Here is a 17,169-nt window from a genome sequence, read left to right as displayed (position 1 = left end):
CATTAGTTTAACTTCCTGAATAGTTTTGTTTGAGCAGTCCAACATGTCAACTTCTAGCTCAACCAATGGCAGGAGACTATCTGTCTTTCTGCACAGCTGTAGATGAGGTGATAGAGGTGTTTGTGAACACTTCAGTCAATACATGCACTTTTGTTTATTTTGCATCCCTGTGTAAGTCCTTTATTTCTGGTCGGTCAGTTGCTCAGGAAGTGCCCTCTGTAACATTTCCATGTCACAGGAAGTCTTTCCAGCAGTTTAGGATAACAAATATGTCCTGTTAGTAAACAGGTTCGTCTGAGACCATGTAAGGTGTAACCCGTTTCCTTCAGCAGAGATAAGCTCTGGTTATAGGGTTGTTGTTGGGTAGCTGTGTGGTAATTGTAGCCAGTGTGGTGGCTGAAGGTCGATTGGTGGCAGTAGGGGGTCACCAAACTTCTGGCCTGCGGGATGAGGGGGCTTTGCTGAGAGGACTGCTGGGAGGTGGGTCTGGGGTCTTCAGCCTCATTAGCAGCTAACTAATTGGAAGGAAAAGACCTCTCATGTGCTCCGTCTGACCTCTTAGACAGCAGGGGAGAGGGGAACAGATAGAGGAAAAAGGAAGGGGGAAGGAGGGATTGTGAGAACCTACAATAGAGGGAATGGCAGAAGAAAGATGTAAGAAAGTGCCCAGAGGTTGCCCGTTTCATAGCTCAGGAGACTTCATGGGGTTTCACTTAACTCTCAATTTCGTCTCAGATGTTTCTTTTAAAATTCCTTATTGGAAATAAAAATAGACATCAATGAGACATCAAAAACTAATCTGAAATGAACTAATCTGAGGCTTTTCCAGCTACTCTTTTGAAAATGTACAGTACAGACCAAAAGTCTGGACACACCTTCTCATTCAAAGAGTTTTCTTTATTTTCATGACTATGAAAATTGTAGATTCACACTGAAGGCATCAAAACTATGAATTAGCACATGTGGAATTATATATGGAATTATATAAATAACAAAAAAAGTGTGAAACAACTGAAAATGTCATATTGTAGGTTCTTCAAAGTAGCCACCTTTTGCTTTGATTACTGCTTTGCACACTCTTGGCTTCTCTTGATGAGTTTCAAGAGGTAGTCACCTGAAATGGTCTTCCAACAGTCTTGAAGGAGTTCCCCGAGAGACTTAGCACTTGTTGGCCCTTTTGCCTTCTGTCTGCGGTCCAGCTCACCCCTAAACCATCTGGATTGGGTTCAGGTCTGGTGACTGTGGAGGCCAGGTCATCTGGCGCAGCACCCCATCACTCTCCTTCTTGGTCAAATAGTCCTTGATGCCTTCAGTGTGACTCTACAATTTTCATAGTCATGAAAAGAAAGAAAACTCTTTGAATGAGAAGGTGTGTCCAAACTTTTGGTCTGTACTGTAGTTTAACTTTAACTACACTACATGATACACATGATTCACTACATAAAAACACATCTCTAAAATGAATCCAACGGATCTGACTGTCAAGTTAAAATGACTCTCAAGGTAAACTAACGAACGTTGGCCTCTCTGTTGCCATCTTTGGTTAAGACATGAAATTCCACGATACTTGGTTTTTGTGTTTATGCACTGATTTTGTGTGTGGAGCTATATTGATGTCTCCCTGTGATCAACATATTGCAACAGATTTAATATTCTACTACAAGACCTACTAACAGGGATAAGAAAGTTCTACAACACTCTTAAAAACAGGGTTTTTGCAGAGATGCCATAGTCAACAGTTCTTAAAAAGAACCATTCTTCTTAGTGTGAAGAACATTTTGTATTCAATATTTTTTGAGATTGGTTGTTGATTTATAGATACTGAATCTGAATCTGAACACAGAATATGTCATTGTTGAGATCTTTTCTAAACATTCTTCTAGAAACATACAGATACTGAAGTCTTAAAAGTGAATCTCCATTTGCTTTCCTGTTATTCTCATTGTTTAGAGTAACAATCAAAAGAGTTCTCATGCATGGCTTTTCTTACTAGTGAATGAAAATCCGAAAGTGAATAAAGGGGAACGAATCAATGAAATGTGAAAGTGGTGAAGTGTTATCAGGAGCCGCGCTTGGATCGGGGGCCAAGCACAACCCCCACTCTACTCTGGATTTATGGAGGTCTTTCTAGACTGCTTTAATGTCAGGTGTCACAGTTTATTTGAGAAACCCTCATAGTTGCGCACCATCAAACGGACCAGCATCCACTGAAACACACATCAAGCTGCCATTTGAAGTCTGTGTGTGTGTGTAGACAATTTGCCTAAACATGTGTTTGTGTGTGCTAGACTCAATCGACTATGGTAGGGTTTGTTTAAGATCCTTCAAACTACCACCCACAGTTAAACCTAATGTACTTCACATCCCACAGTACCATCACAGATGTAAAAGGATTCAGATTAAACCAGTACATTTCATATTATACACATAGCACAATACAGATAAATTCAGATGAATCTGCGTATTGGATGGAGGTCAGCTCAGTTTGGGGTCTGTAATATTTTTGATGTTTGAGTCTGTTATGATGACCACCAAGGTTGCATTTATTTGATTAAAACACAGTAAAACGAGTAATACTATGAAATATTATTCAGCGGTAGCAGGACGTCAGGCTGCGTGCTGGAATGTGGAGCTCTGGTTTGTTTTGTTGTCTGCTCTCCTGCCTTACCTGCGGCCCTCCCTCGCTCTCCATCTCTCCGCTGGATCTAATTAAAGCGAAGGAGGGCTGCGGGACTGGAGTGTGTCACATACAACTCGACACAGTCAGGAAGGAGAGCGGGAAAGAAAGTGGGATATAACATTGGAGGAAAAGCATAAAAAATGTAGGGTGGAGTTCAAAGACAGAGCGAGAAGAAGAAAGTGAGGGCATAAACCGGGGAAAAGAAATGCAGAGAAAAGTTCCAGTCAGGAAACGAGAGAAAAAGCGAGTGTGCGTGAAAGATCTAGCCTAGAGTTCTTTCCCATAGTACGTGAAAAAAGAAAAAAGAGCATCTCATTTTTCACAGAACATTCCACAGATCTAGGACAACATGAGAAGTGACATGTAATATATGCTCACCTCTCTGCCCTACACATGGTAGACACATCTCAACGCTGGAGGGAACTTCGATAATCAAACACCAATCAGATAATTGCAATGTTTCACCAGTATCCCCTGAGCTCTGCTGGGAACAGGCTTTTTTGATCAGTAACTCAATACCCTGGAAAGTCCAGATGGTCCTGATGACGGCACTAGCCTAAAGACATATTTAGCTAAATATGAAAATCTAATTTAGCAATAGGCGTAAATTAATGTGAAGGCGGCGGTTGATAAGGAATTTGTCGATTTTCTCGACCTCTGTCCCAACATTGTAGGCAATGCATTAAAACGTCTGCATTTTGTCACCAAAAAGTAAATTATTTAAGTGGGATTAGGTCTAGATATCAGATAATTTATAGCTTCACTCATTGAGAAATATGATACGTTTGTACATCGATAAGTTGGGCCTTAAAACAATGTGTTTTTTGTCAGCTGCTTGGTTCCTATTTCATGCTAGCGAGTCTCACTGGTTTAAAATAACCGTATAAACCTTAAACCTCTAATATATTCAGATTTTTCGCTTTCGTTCTGGACAGACAAATTGCTTATGTCTGTCTCAGGAAACTTTATTTCACTGCATAAGTCCTTAAAAGTTCAGTGCAGGGGATTTTTTAGCCACAGACTGATCTCAGGGAGATTTTACACATTTATTAAGGTTAATTTGTTTAACAATTCCCCTCAAAGAAGTAAACTGTCCAGAAATGCTGCACTATTCTTGTATAAACACAAAGACTCTACAGATAAGCATGAGTGAATGTTTGACAGTCATGGGAACAAACACAAAAGCACATGAAGACAGACTGGGTGTGTGCTATGAGCTTCATCTCTGAACATCTCTGCCATATTCGCCAGGCAGAAATAGACGGCTGATAAACACTAGCATATTATGTGTGCATTGGCACTATATATGTAGGGTTTGAAATTAATAATTGCCAACCTGCAAAATAAGGATGAAAATGCACTTATCAACTTACTTGCCAGTCTGGTGGGTTATGATTTCTAAATGATGTCTTCCAACCTTTGTGCCACTCAAATTTTTTTCATTAACTGACATTAACAATGATGTGAGACAAATATTGCATGTACTGACCATATTTTTAAATGGATGTCAGTGTAGTTCAGCACACTGACTTCTGTGAGGAAACAGCTATTAACTTCATTGTTAACTTTAAATTCAATTTAAAACGAACAGCCTATCTATTAATCTTCACTGTGTTGTTTACCATTAAGCATTAAAATTAATTAACTAAATGAATAAATGCTGTTTTATAAGAGAAGCCACACAGAATTTTGTTTTTATTACTATTCGCTAAGCTGAGGCAAAAGTTAATATATTATTTCAAATAAATTATGTTTGTTTTAAACTTTCTAGTAATCAAAGAATCATGAATGTATCACGTTTTAAATGTTTTAATATTTAAACAGCACAACAGATGTTTAACATTGATAATAAGATGAAATAATAAAGTTGGTAAAAATGGTATTTGGTGTAGCACAAAAAAATATATACTGTCAACTTTAATGTTAAATATGTATTTACTATTAAATACATTTCATATATACTTCTTTTTTCACATTTAATATTTTTTCAGTCTGTGTAAATGGGTATATCAAAGGTGTTCATTTCAAATCATCATATTAAGCTGCAGCACTGCACTAACTCACATAGATTAGGCCTGAGAGATCCGTATCTGACTGAGTCATGTTTAGGCATGCAGATAAGAACACACAGACTCTTTGAGCACTTGCCCAGTTGGAATAGCTTGAGCACCAAGTCATTTTTTTCATTTATAGAGACGAACTTACTCTAAACTTGGCACTGCGCAGCCATTACATCAGCTGCATTAGGCGTGAGAAATCGGGGTCTGCAGAGCTGAGGAAGGGTCAAGTTTTGTCTTTTGGTGTTTAGTGCATTCCCTGGTGTCTCTCTTTCAGAAGAGGCCCAAATCTGAGCCAACAAACCATCTCTAGCGACGCTACACTAACACACTTTGGGACACAGGCTTGTCACGCTATATGCCCCGGGAACAGACATATTTCAAACACTGTTGAGAGCGTCCAAAAATCGTATTGCTATATAAAATCAAATGGGTCCACACCCAACATGTTTTAAAGAACTACAACTGCTGGAGAACACTTCGAAAGTGCAGGACATACTAAAAGTAACAATCCTCCCAGGCTAGAAAATGAGATGCTGGCTAAAATGCTAGGAAAAGTCTGATATGATTGTTCTGTCTGTCCGTTCTGAGAAATAACTCAAACCCCTGGCTGTTGGAAACAAATGGGAACACACATTAGTATGGTGCCAGATAACACCAGATGTAAACTATTATCACAGGCTCATGTTAAACTGAACATTTGATTAAAAAACTGTGAGTTTCTGCTGGTGAAGTAAAGGAAGCACTACCATTCGCACTAAAGCCTCGTTCACATTGACATAATCAAAGGAGGTCAAGAGACAGACGTGTCATCGATGGTTAGTAAATAGTATGTCACTCAGTTTTGACAAAAAAAATCGATTTCTTCATGTTAAATTAATGTTTGTAGGGGAAAGATTTGAATATAAATAGCAGCAGCATCAACATGAACCAAAAACCATTGGCAGAAGCTGCTTTTTTGAATAGAGTTAACTTTGTAGAGTCACTGGAGCTCCGTCTCCATCAGCCGGAACTCTAAATGAACATGAATTATTAAATAATGATCCAATTATGAATGATTTAAACAGTCTCTGTCATGGTGAAAGGGGCTTAATTAGGTAAGATTATGATTTCTGTGAAATCGGCTAGTGCTACTGGAGTTGCTTATGACGCTGGAAATTGTTATGTCTGGTCCCGTTCTACTTCATTAAGGACATTGAACACTTTCAAATGTTTTGACTGCAGTACAATTCTGTTTGACAGAGAATGCCATAGTAAAGACATCACATTCGTGAAGAAACAGATGGGAAGAAGGTGAGAAGAGAAGAGAAGAGAAGAGAAGAGAAGAGAAGAGAAGAGAAGAGAAGAGAAGAGAAGAGAAGAGAAGAGAAGAGAAGAGAAGAGAAGAGAAGAGAAGAGAAGAGAAGAGCTCTTCTCCACAGCCTGAGGGCAGACGAGACCCACAACTCGTTTGAGCTGCTCTGATGTCTTTGTGGTCTGTTTAAACAAAAGCTCTGCGCTAATCTGCTCAGATGGGACCATTGAACATGAGGCCGCAGTGGGTTTCTATAACACACACACACACACAAATACATGCAAAGCAACACACATAAATATAATTCTGCTTTATGGCAAGATATACACAGGACTCCATACACTCTCTAATTGCTCACTTAAAGTAAAATTAAAGATTAAAAGAACAGGTTTAAATAAAATAATTAAAATCAACGATTAAATAACAATAGTGAATATAGAGTTAACAAGCAGTATTAATAGACAAAACAAAGCAGAACAACAACAACAACAACAAACAATCTATAGTAAAAACAAACACACAAAACAAAACAAAATAGGACAAAAAATAGTAAAATAGTTTTAAAAAGTAGTAATAAACAAAAACAAAATAAAGCAAACAAAACAAAACAACAGTACAACAATAAAAAAGTTAAACAATAAATTTGAATAAAAAAAAATTAAATAAAGCAGAAACAAAACAATACAATACTGTCATGATTCTGCCTTCATGTCCTGACTTTCCTCTAGTCTTGAGGCAGGATCATGACAGACCCATGTTTTGTGTACAAGCACATGGCCTTGTCTTTGGGCCATGTGCTTGTGTTGTCTCGTTCCCTTGCCCCGCCCCCTTGTTATCCTAGTCTTGTCGTGATTGCCTTACCTGTGCCACCTGTTGTGTCTTGATTAGTTTTCCTATTTATATCCCCTAGTGTGCTCTGTCTTTTGTCGGTTCATTGTTTCTATATATGTTTCTACATGGTTCCTGTGATTGTTAGCTTGTGAGATATTGTATCATTGTTACCCCTAGAAGAAGTCGTTGTGTTACCCATGAGTGTTTTGTTTGTAGTTAGTGTTCTAGTGTTTAGAGTCGTTGTTTATCGTGTCAACCCAGTCCTGTTAAGTTATTTAGTCTCTGCCCTAGTCGTTGTTTTCCCCTTTTGTCTTTAATAAACCCTCTGTGTAGTGATTCCTGTCTGCGTATGAGTTCCTCCCTTACCCTCCATATGACAAATACAATATAAAAATAACAACATAAAATGTCTAAAGTAAATTTGAAATTAAGAAATTTGACATTAGAGTAAAAAGAATAAAAGGAATAAATTACAATGGTCTCTCATGAATTAAATAAGTCAATAAAGAGATTTTTATCTTAAGTTGGGTTTTGAGTTACCTCTCTCTTTCTCGCATGCATTTTTACTAAATCTGTCCCTGTTTTTGCCTTGACTACTTCAGAGTTAGCACTTCTCTCTGTATGTTGTAGTCCTCATTTTAAGTTGTTTCTGATAAAAGAGTCTGCTGAATAAATAAATGTAAATGAAAAACAATAGACAAAGTAAAGGTGAAAATTCAAGACAAAAGGTGCCGATAACACACACACTTGGATTGAGCATATAGATATTCTCAATGAGGTTCCATTGCAATATACATTTAAACCCAGCCAAAAACACACATCCTCCAGATACAGAGGAAGCACAGAAAGAGGCGTCCTTTAGATTGACCAGTGAACTTCCTGTGGATGAGCCAGATGCTGTTCTCTCAGGATTACCAGAGTATACACAGAAAACCCCATAGGGTCAAATATCACTGTGAGATCTCGGTCACAATAGGGAACGAACTGTATATGAAATATAAGCAGACACACCCTGACTTACACACACACACACAGTCAAGGTGATACGACACGCAGCTGTTGTTTTTTAAAGGCAGGCAGGAAGAAAGTGAATGAAAGCCTCTGCTTTGTCTGAATTAGAGTACAGATACCGGCAGCCCCTATCACACATCCTGATAATCTACAAGACTGCACTGCAATAAAACAGAGTGCAGATATGTACATCTGTGTGTGTGTGTTTGTGATGACAGGCAGACTGTTGTGACTGATGTTATACACGGCTGTATGTTTGTGCGCTGACTGACGGCATGGCAGTGGATTATTATTCACAGGTGTGCACTGTGAACTTCAGTGTGTGAGTGTTTTCTGATAAACAGTAAATCACCTGATTGATGTGCTTCAGTTTGTCGATGATCTGGCTGATGACGGGTTCAGGAGGCTTTTGTCTGGGTTCTGAGCCATGTGGATTGACTTTCTTTATCCCTGGACCAGTAAACCTGCAGAATATAAACATACATTTCCATTACTCATATTTAAACAAAATCACAGGTTTTAATGCACATATGGAGTGGATATTTTTTGGATGATTTTATTTTTTAAAGGGAATTTCTATACAAGCACATGGGTTTTGGCTTCAAAAAACTATTAACATTTACAGTTTTACTGTCTAGAAAAAAATAGTTGCATGGATGTTGAACTGTCACACTACAATATAAAATACTATTTAAGTTTTAATTTTTTTTTTGTAATAATTGTATTAATTTATATTATATTATATTTTTATAGCAAAAAAAAAATCTGTAAGAAATTGAAATAATAATAATAATAATAACAATAATAATAGATTATATTTGAAAATAAAAAAGTACAGGACAGTTTTGATTTATAGGGGAGAAACATACAAATCCACTGCTAAAGAAAACATACAGCTGTGTAACTGGACTTTTTACTTAAAACCTGATAGTGACTGAGCCCTTCTCCATGTGACATCTTACCTCGTTCTCCTGTATTTGAGAAAGATATTTTATTAAAAATCCATGAGTTCACCTTAACAACCGATCATTACATATTGTTCACTATTCAGCAGTTGCTGTTTTTTAAAGGTATCTGATAAAGCTGCTGTAAACGGCCACAAACACAGGAGCACTAAAACGGTCTTTTACTGCCACCTAGAGGCAAACACGCGACCATAGGAGTTTCATTTGGGCAAATTAAACATTTTTAAACCTTTATATTCATCTTTACCATTCAGCACATTCAACCATGCTGTACAAGGACATTCAAAGAGATGAAAATGCACAATAATTTTTATTTGTATTTTTATTTGTAGATACCAAGGGCTTTATGAAAAGACCCTCGCTTTTGATTTCCATTGTTCTAAATTACTCAAGGCTTAAAAAAAAAAAAAAAGAAGAAGAAAAAAAGGGAGCATAAATTCCAAAAAAAAAAAAAATTCCAAATTCTGTTGTAGCTCTTATCAGATACACAGATACACTGACAGAACCCAACAGTAAAACAGCACAACTGGGTCAGACATGTGCTGGCATCTGAATGTTTCTGAGCAACTGGAGCATATGTTGGGCATCATCAACTGCTAAAATGTGTGTGTGTGTGTGTGTGTCTGCGCCCAAGTACTCTCTGATCCCCCCGGGCCCCTTGGACTCATGTTCCAGTTAATTACTCCCTATTAAAAGCTAATTAGTGTTGATGCACACAGGCACATTTGTGCAAGCACTGAGGCGACAAAGAGACAGTGAGTGACAGATCCAATACGGTCACAATACTAACTTCAACTTATTCAGTTAAGCCTGTGCTCATCAAAAAAACAGCACTGCAAAAAAATCACTTAGTTCATTTGTATTTTTGTCTTGTTTTTCAGTAAAAAAGTATTACATATATTTATATAAAATATAAGTGTTCATTATGTATGTATACATATTTTGTATATTTGTACATTTAGTGTGTAAAAAAGAAAAAACTAAACTCATTCTTAATTACTTAAATTAAACTTAATTAACTCTTTTACAAACTACATAACAAAAAAGGTTTTCTATTAGTTTTCTATTTCTATTATTTATGATGATTAAAGGACTTTTAAAACTTTTTGAAAAATTTTAGAAAAACATTGATTTTTGCAGTACTGTGAGTTTCAGATGAATGAGCCAAAGATATGACCTCATTCTCCATTCTTAGCAATGACATAATCCTGAACAATTCTATCCAATCATCTTTCATGGCGCCTTCACATGCAGTGCTTACTCATTAAGCCAAATTACATTTCCATACTTCTTTATTCTCCTTATTACTCTCGATGGCAGCTCACCTCCCACTTTTAATTATCACATTAATAATACAGACATGAGCTTCATTAGAAGGAGGGGATCAGAAGACATGGGCAGCGTTTAATGGAGGATGAGATTAGCTGGAGCTTCACGCATGAAGCGCCCACCTGTGTGCTGACCAGGGTCAAGCAGCATCAGGTCAGCTCTGTCCGGTGTCATTTGAGTGATAGAATTGCATTACAATTGAGCTAACTGTCTTATTAGATATGTAAAAATTATTAAAAAAAATGTAAGCAGACACAGATTGCTGTTGGCTTTTTCTGTATATTGTAATGTAAAAATTGACTTAATTTTATCCGCCACTGAATGACTTCAACATCATGATTCCTAAAAAAAACCAAAACAACCCACTACAGGCATTATGGTACAGCGGGAGCACAGGCAACCCAACTGTTACTACAGGAAGTGACTACACACCCCGTGGATGTACAGTCTGGACCAGCTACTAATGCTGAACCTGCTCAGGCTCACGGTCCTACTGCGCACCCCTCAGGGATCCAACATGCCCCACTGCCCAAACCCGCTGGAGACCTCGAGAATCAATCACGAGTATCTTCAGCATCACGCGCTGACTGAAGAGCAGCTGAAAGAGAGGGAGCTTATTAAGCGAGAGGAGAAGTATTCTGGGACTCGGAGGAAGGTTTACAAAACATACTGAATATCCGCCAATCCTGACCTAAAGTTAAAGACTTCTCAAAGCTTTTAAATATTAAACAAGCCTGTGTGCCACAACTTCCCCTCAAACGTAACATTTCTCAAAGTACTCATATGGTGAGTCGGATTTCCACCCACAGAATTGATAGGTTTTTTTGTTTAACAGTGAATTGTTGTATTCATGACATTTTAAGATTCACTTATAATGCCATATGACATTTAGTATAATATGAGCATGATTCTGGTTTGGAGTCGATGAGGGGCTACTTGAGTCAAACTGAAGGGCCTGTGGGAGTATATAAGATGAAAACAGAAAGGCAGATATTCAGGATGCTACCATTGATTCTCTAGTGTAGAAGGCAGAAATCTGTGCCAGAGGTTTGGTGACTTGATCCTTGACATTGAGGGCTCCGCTGCACTGCCTCCAGCACAGGAGAAAACCTAATTTCTAGCAAACACCAGAGATGCTACGAATGAACTTTACAGTCAAATTATCTTTTGCATAATTGAATAATTTTAAATCTGACCTGAAGTAACATTTCGGCACAGTTCAGGCTGTTTATATTACTTTTGCAAGAAAGAATGAACAGGAATGTAGTTGTGGCTGCTCAGTGAGTTTATTTGACTGTGGCATTTAATGCATTTTCTTTATTTTTTGACATTTGACTATTTCATCTATCAGGGCCACATTACCAATGACATTCAAGATGCTTCCTTCCCAACACAGAATGTGAAGGATCGCTTCATCTTCAATACGTTGCATAAAATGAGTCTGAACGCATTCCAGAATTAATTTAGATATTCCACTAGAAGCCAAGGAATGACATTGATATTCGACTGACATTTATTGCATGGTATCGTTATTCTATTTCTCTCCTCCACTATCTATTTCTCTCTTGGGTCCTAATTAACTCCTCGGGGCCTGAGAGCCCTCTGACACAGCTGTCTGTCCCCTAGGGCCAACTGTCCACCACTGTTGTGTCCAGGCCATTTCACCCTCATTTACTCCTCAACTGCTCCTACTGAAGAGCAAACAGCTGCAGCTAATGGTGCATAATGCATACATACACTCACAGACACACACCTTTTCAAAAATTACAAAATGGATACACTTAACAGACAAGACAAGAATGGATATTAGGGGATAGGACTTTAAAACTCTTATTACAGTACCATCAATCAGATGTTCACCGTACTCAGCTGTGCCTGACAAATGAAAAACACTTGCAAAACACGCTTATGAGATCCATAAATAGTTACATTTTTATTAATAAATCTCACCTCACTTAGTTTTAGCTCATTAGATGTGATGCTATGGTGTCTTGGAAGTGTGTCTGATTCCCTTTTCCTTATTATGTACCTTCATGCATAAAGCACTGCCTGTTTTTATTTTATTTAACAAGACATTTAGTGATGGACTGGAGTCGTGTGGATAAAGTGAACTATTGTGTTTTATCAGCTGTTTGGACTCTCATTCTGACGGCACCCATTCACTGCAGAGGACTCATTTGTGAGCAAGTAACATAATACAAATAATACATTTCTCCAAATCTGTTCTGACAAAGAAACAAGCTCATTTACTATAACTTGGATGGCCTGATGGCCTGAAGACTTTTTGTTTATTATTATTTTCAATTTTAGTTTTTAATAAAGTTCGGCCCATGGCATCAATTCTCAATTAAGCAAGTGCATTCAAGTTCTAATGCAATATTTTAAATGGTTTTTGCAATAATTATTTAGCAGTTGCAAACAAAGCAGAATGACTGCGTCTCATAGGTGTTTTGTATTTGATTAATTCAGTGTTTTTGAATGAATATTTAATGATTCACTGACTGCTTTTTATCACTTGAATGAATGAATGAATCATCTGGTTTGAATGAATCAATGAATGAATGATTCTATGATTCACTTATTGACACTTGACACACTTGAGTACATTTTCAGCAAATTTAAATTTTCGGGTGAACTATTCCTTTAATAGGGCTAAGTTATATGTCCAGTTCCAATAAATTATTATATTTTTAAACTATGAAAGATGTGTGAACATCTAAAATTTCTTGATAAACTCCCTAAAAGCAGACAGAATTCTGCAAAGTCAACGGAATAGTCAACTCATTTTGGTTCTTTAATATGATGCATTTCACAGTTTAAAGAGAAGCAGGAATCAATTTGATTGTGAATAGTAACTGTTTTAAACTAGAATGGAGCCAGACTAAATGAAAAAAAAAAACCCAATAAAACCTAAATAGTTGTTTGGCTATTGGTTAACATCATACAATAGACAAATAACTAAAAAGGAAAGTAGTTTCAGAGAAACCTCTTACATTTTGATTACAGATTAGGATTTCTTTGAAATAATGTCCATTGATAAATCGTTCCCAATAAGACCAGGAACAAGCATTAAGACAGTACATAGAATCCATTTTGATTTCATGCTGACTTTAATGATCACTTCAGTTCTGAGCTGATATTTACAAGTCATTAGGATGAGATATTGCAGCTCTTAAAGCTTTTCTGTTTGGGTCAGGGATGCACTGATTTATTGCCATTTGCCAACCTTAACTTGATTTGCGCCGTGAGAGAGTTATGGGACAGAAGCATGTGGGACAGGGAGCACTGAAATATGACAATTTTGAAATTGGGTTCCATAGGGCACATGGAGACCCGGGCACGAAAAAGAGCAATTAGCCAGGCACTGGGAAGCCACCACACCACTCGACATCAGTTACCCCACAAAGACCACATCACAATTCACACCCTGTTGCCTGTCTGATGGAACTGGAGGCAGCCCAACTCATTAGATACACACACACAAAATCATCCGCTCAGCTACCAGCCACTTACTCTGTCTCCATTTTATTCAGAAAGCTTTTTAGACTTCAAGTTTTGTGACAAACTCTGGGGCAATATGTCTCTTTGAGATTGCAGCAATATTGGAAAGCATTTACGAGGCTTATTCTATTGTAATATATGCGACTTTTACCCACTTAGCAAAAGCTGTCAGAATAAAAACACTAATAGAGAAAGCTCGTGAGTCGTAGAGTCTCTTCCATTCTGAAATACTGATTCAGCTGATTCAGATAATCAGCTCCGTGCATGAACTGTGTTCCGATTGACATGGTCCCTACACAGTGTTCATTGCTCCCTGAGCAGGGGAAATCTGTTAAAGTAACCGCAATGATGCGTAACACTTGTTCTACTGCACAGCACCAATAGAGAATGAATATTAATCTTAATTTACATGTCAGAGACTATATCTGCAAGAAGAATGATGCCACTTAATGAATTTACTTAACGTTTTAATGAACATTTATGTCCTTGTTATACACTAAAAGACACTATATTGTGAATATAGAGAACCTCAAATGGAAGAACACAGTATTAGTCTGTAGTTACATGGTCATCAGATTGAAATACTCACTTGTCTGTCATCTCCTGTCCGTTCCAGCAGAAGGAGCTGTTGAGTGCCGTCGGCTCTTTGCTGCACAGAGCTTCTCCGAGGCCACTGTAGAACTGACTGAAGCCCCTCAGACCCGAGATAAACTCCCTGCAGCAGTCAGAAAGCAAATTGAGAAAGTAAGAGAGTGCAGAAAGAAGAAAGAGAGAGAAAGAAAAAGCCAAGTGGACTCAAAGAAAGAATAAATTCAATTAGATGGTATGCACAAAGAGGTAAGATTAAAAAGAGTTCTTGGCACAACGATGCAGAGATTTATGGGAAAATTGAGGGGCATGGAAAAAGTAGAGTGAAGAATCAGAAAAATTAAAATGGGCTTGGGGTCAAACGCAGTGTGAAACGTGATCTACTCCATTACGTGTCGTTTCCTGTCAGGCTAAGTTGATTTAAAACGCTTTGACTGTTAATTGACATTATACTGGAGAAGAAACAGCCCTGTGTTTGGCTTGTCCGCTCTCATCTGTTCATCAGAGCAAGGGACAGTGGAACTGCACAGAACAGAGGCGACAGAAGGAAGCTCAATGACACTCACACGGCAGGAGACAAAGCCTGTGTTAATGAGCATCTCTCTGTCACCATCAGCCCGAACACACACACACATCACAACTAACTCATCAAGTAATGTTTTTAAATATATATATAAATAATTTCTTATTTTTGATTTTGAAATTAGTATAAGAAAAGTACAGAAATAGAAAAATGTGCATGTTGCCCCTGTACACGGTATCTCTCAAATACTCAGAAGCACAAAATGGACTGTTTGATTTGGTTGTAAGACACCTAAAAAGGTCAGTGGGGATCTATATAGAGAAAAACATGAAGGAAGAGAGAGAGAGAGAGAGAGAGTGTGAGTGCTGAAGTGGAGAGTCTATTACAGCATCTCAATGCACTCCACACAAACAGCATCAGAAGATGTAAGCTGTATGAAAAGATGCATGAGAACGGCATTATGGTTGAGTGCAATTCCAATTTCTCCAATTTATTATACACTTACTAGATTTACACTGAATTGACTTACTGTCAATTCTATAGCAGCAATGCTTTTCAGTCCACTTTGAGTGTTTAGAGCACTTGAAGACTCTCTAGAGATTGAAATAAAACAGGAACGTGTGTATTTTCAGCTGCTAATTGCCATTTTTTAAGAGCTAAAGAGGGTAAATCCTCATGTTTCATTATGACTGAATAACAAGGTGAGCCATTAGTATCAGTGAGACAGTTGAGCTCCAAAAGCCCCACAAATATCATAAACGTATCTATTTATTTCAAGTCAACCTTGTGTGTAACAGACTAGACTTTAAGTCATTGTTTGTGTTTAGCATGTCAAATATGGTGTGACACATGGTCTGGAATCTGATCATTTGGACATGCAAACAGGAACATGCACCCACTGACCCCACTTTAGTCTTTGACTAAAGTTCTGATTACACAAGATCACAAGATTTTTTTACTGTTTTTGTAAAACTGTTTAGGCAACAAAAATGGTTCCAAACAAAGCATAACTGCAATTATAAAATAGATTTGATGAATTTCCTTTTCATGTTGACTTAAAGTAACTCTTGAACTTGAATTGTTACTGTATGAAAAACATAGTTTTCATGTAACTGTCTTCATATACAAACTTTTTTCAAAACTGAAGCATGACATTACCTGCGCCGTCCAAAGAGGGTCTCATCGGGGTCAAAGTTCACAGTTGGACGACTGTGGGCCACCGGCGAGGCAGCTGCGTGTTCTGCCGACATCGGTGCAGCACGAGACACCCGCGGGGGCGCGTGTGCACATATCCCGCTCACCTGTGAACAGGAGAAGATTGGAGGGCTAAATGTGATCACTTTTGGATACAGTCCTGGAAGACGTCAAGCTGAGAAAGCAATTATTGAGACAAACTGTCCCTGCAAAACTTCCTCCCCATTCAGCTAATTGTCTGGCTGATGGTGCTGCGTTTGCCTCCTGCTTGTTTTGGTTTGACGACAATACGATTTACATTAAACGAGGCATTGTGCCTTTTCAATAATCATAACCCTTTGCAGACATAGTGAAAGTAAATAAGCCCTCTTATTCCCTTTCTCATGAGCGCTAAACTTTATTGTTTTTATATGGGACAACATCATAATAGTAATACCCTGCTCCCACACTGGCTGTGTGAGATAATGGAGTCTTGCCATTCTTTCAGGTTCAATAAAAATGCAAATGACTCTTAATGTGTAGCTTGTGGTTTAATGGTTTGCCGCTGGTTTAATTTCCCATGGGGGCTGGTCCAGGCCCTTATTTTGCCATGTAATGCTTGTGGCATATTGTGCCTGCTTGTTCATGAATGAATATGAGTGTGTCTGGGTAAACAGGCTCTGGAATTCTGATGGGATTCAGAACAGGAGATCAATAGTACAAGGACATCTACATTTGGGCTGCAAGATCGGTTGCTGTGGCTGAACATAACAAGAAGATAAACTTTTTAACATGTTCTGAAACATCAGTGATCAAATTCACCCTACAGTCATTCATAAATTTTGCACACACACCAACAAATACACTAACAAACTGCTGTTGAGCTAAACCATATGATTATCAGAGTAGATCAATAGAAGCTCTTTCTAGCAAACAGCCCAGGGGAGAGTAAATAGATACTGTTTATGTGCATTGAGTGTATGTATGTGTGTGTGTGTGTGTAAGAGATTAATAGAAAGAGCAAAACACAGAACAAGACAAAGACAAAAGCAGTATGGTGGATGATCGAAGCAGGGCGCCTTGAAACAAATGCAATCCTGACGCAACATATTCCAGCACTGCAACACTTTCTACCATTGCTTTTCTGTAGTTTTTCTGTGGTTCCTCAGGTCATATGATATCTCGCTAAAACTCAAGCAAAAAGGTGTAAGATAGAA

General features: G+C 38.0%; 1 protein-coding gene across 1 annotated transcript in view; it reads right to left on the bottom strand.

The window, feature by feature from the left end:
- Positions 1-17,169, bottom strand: part of LOC128026978 (glypican-3) — a 113,579-nt gene that overhangs the window by 34,765 nt on the left and 61,645 nt on the right. The window contains exons 4-6 of the mRNA XM_052614291.1: positions 15,938-16,080; positions 14,258-14,383; positions 8,226-8,337 (exon numbers count right to left, since the gene is read on the bottom strand). Of these exons, the coding sequence (XP_052470251.1) occupies positions 8,226-8,337; positions 14,258-14,383; positions 15,938-16,080 (381 nt within the window). The remainder of the gene's footprint in view (positions 1-8,225; positions 8,338-14,257; positions 14,384-15,937; positions 16,081-17,169) is intronic.

This window comes from Carassius gibelio, chromosome A14 (genome assembly GCF_023724105.1).
Source record: "Carassius gibelio isolate Cgi1373 ecotype wild population from Czech Republic chromosome A14, carGib1.2-hapl.c, whole genome shotgun sequence".
NCBI lineage: Eukaryota > Metazoa > Chordata > Actinopteri > Cypriniformes > Cyprinidae > Carassius > Carassius gibelio.
Note: the sequence above shows the minus strand (reverse complement) of the source record. Positions and strands in the feature narration are given on the sequence as shown.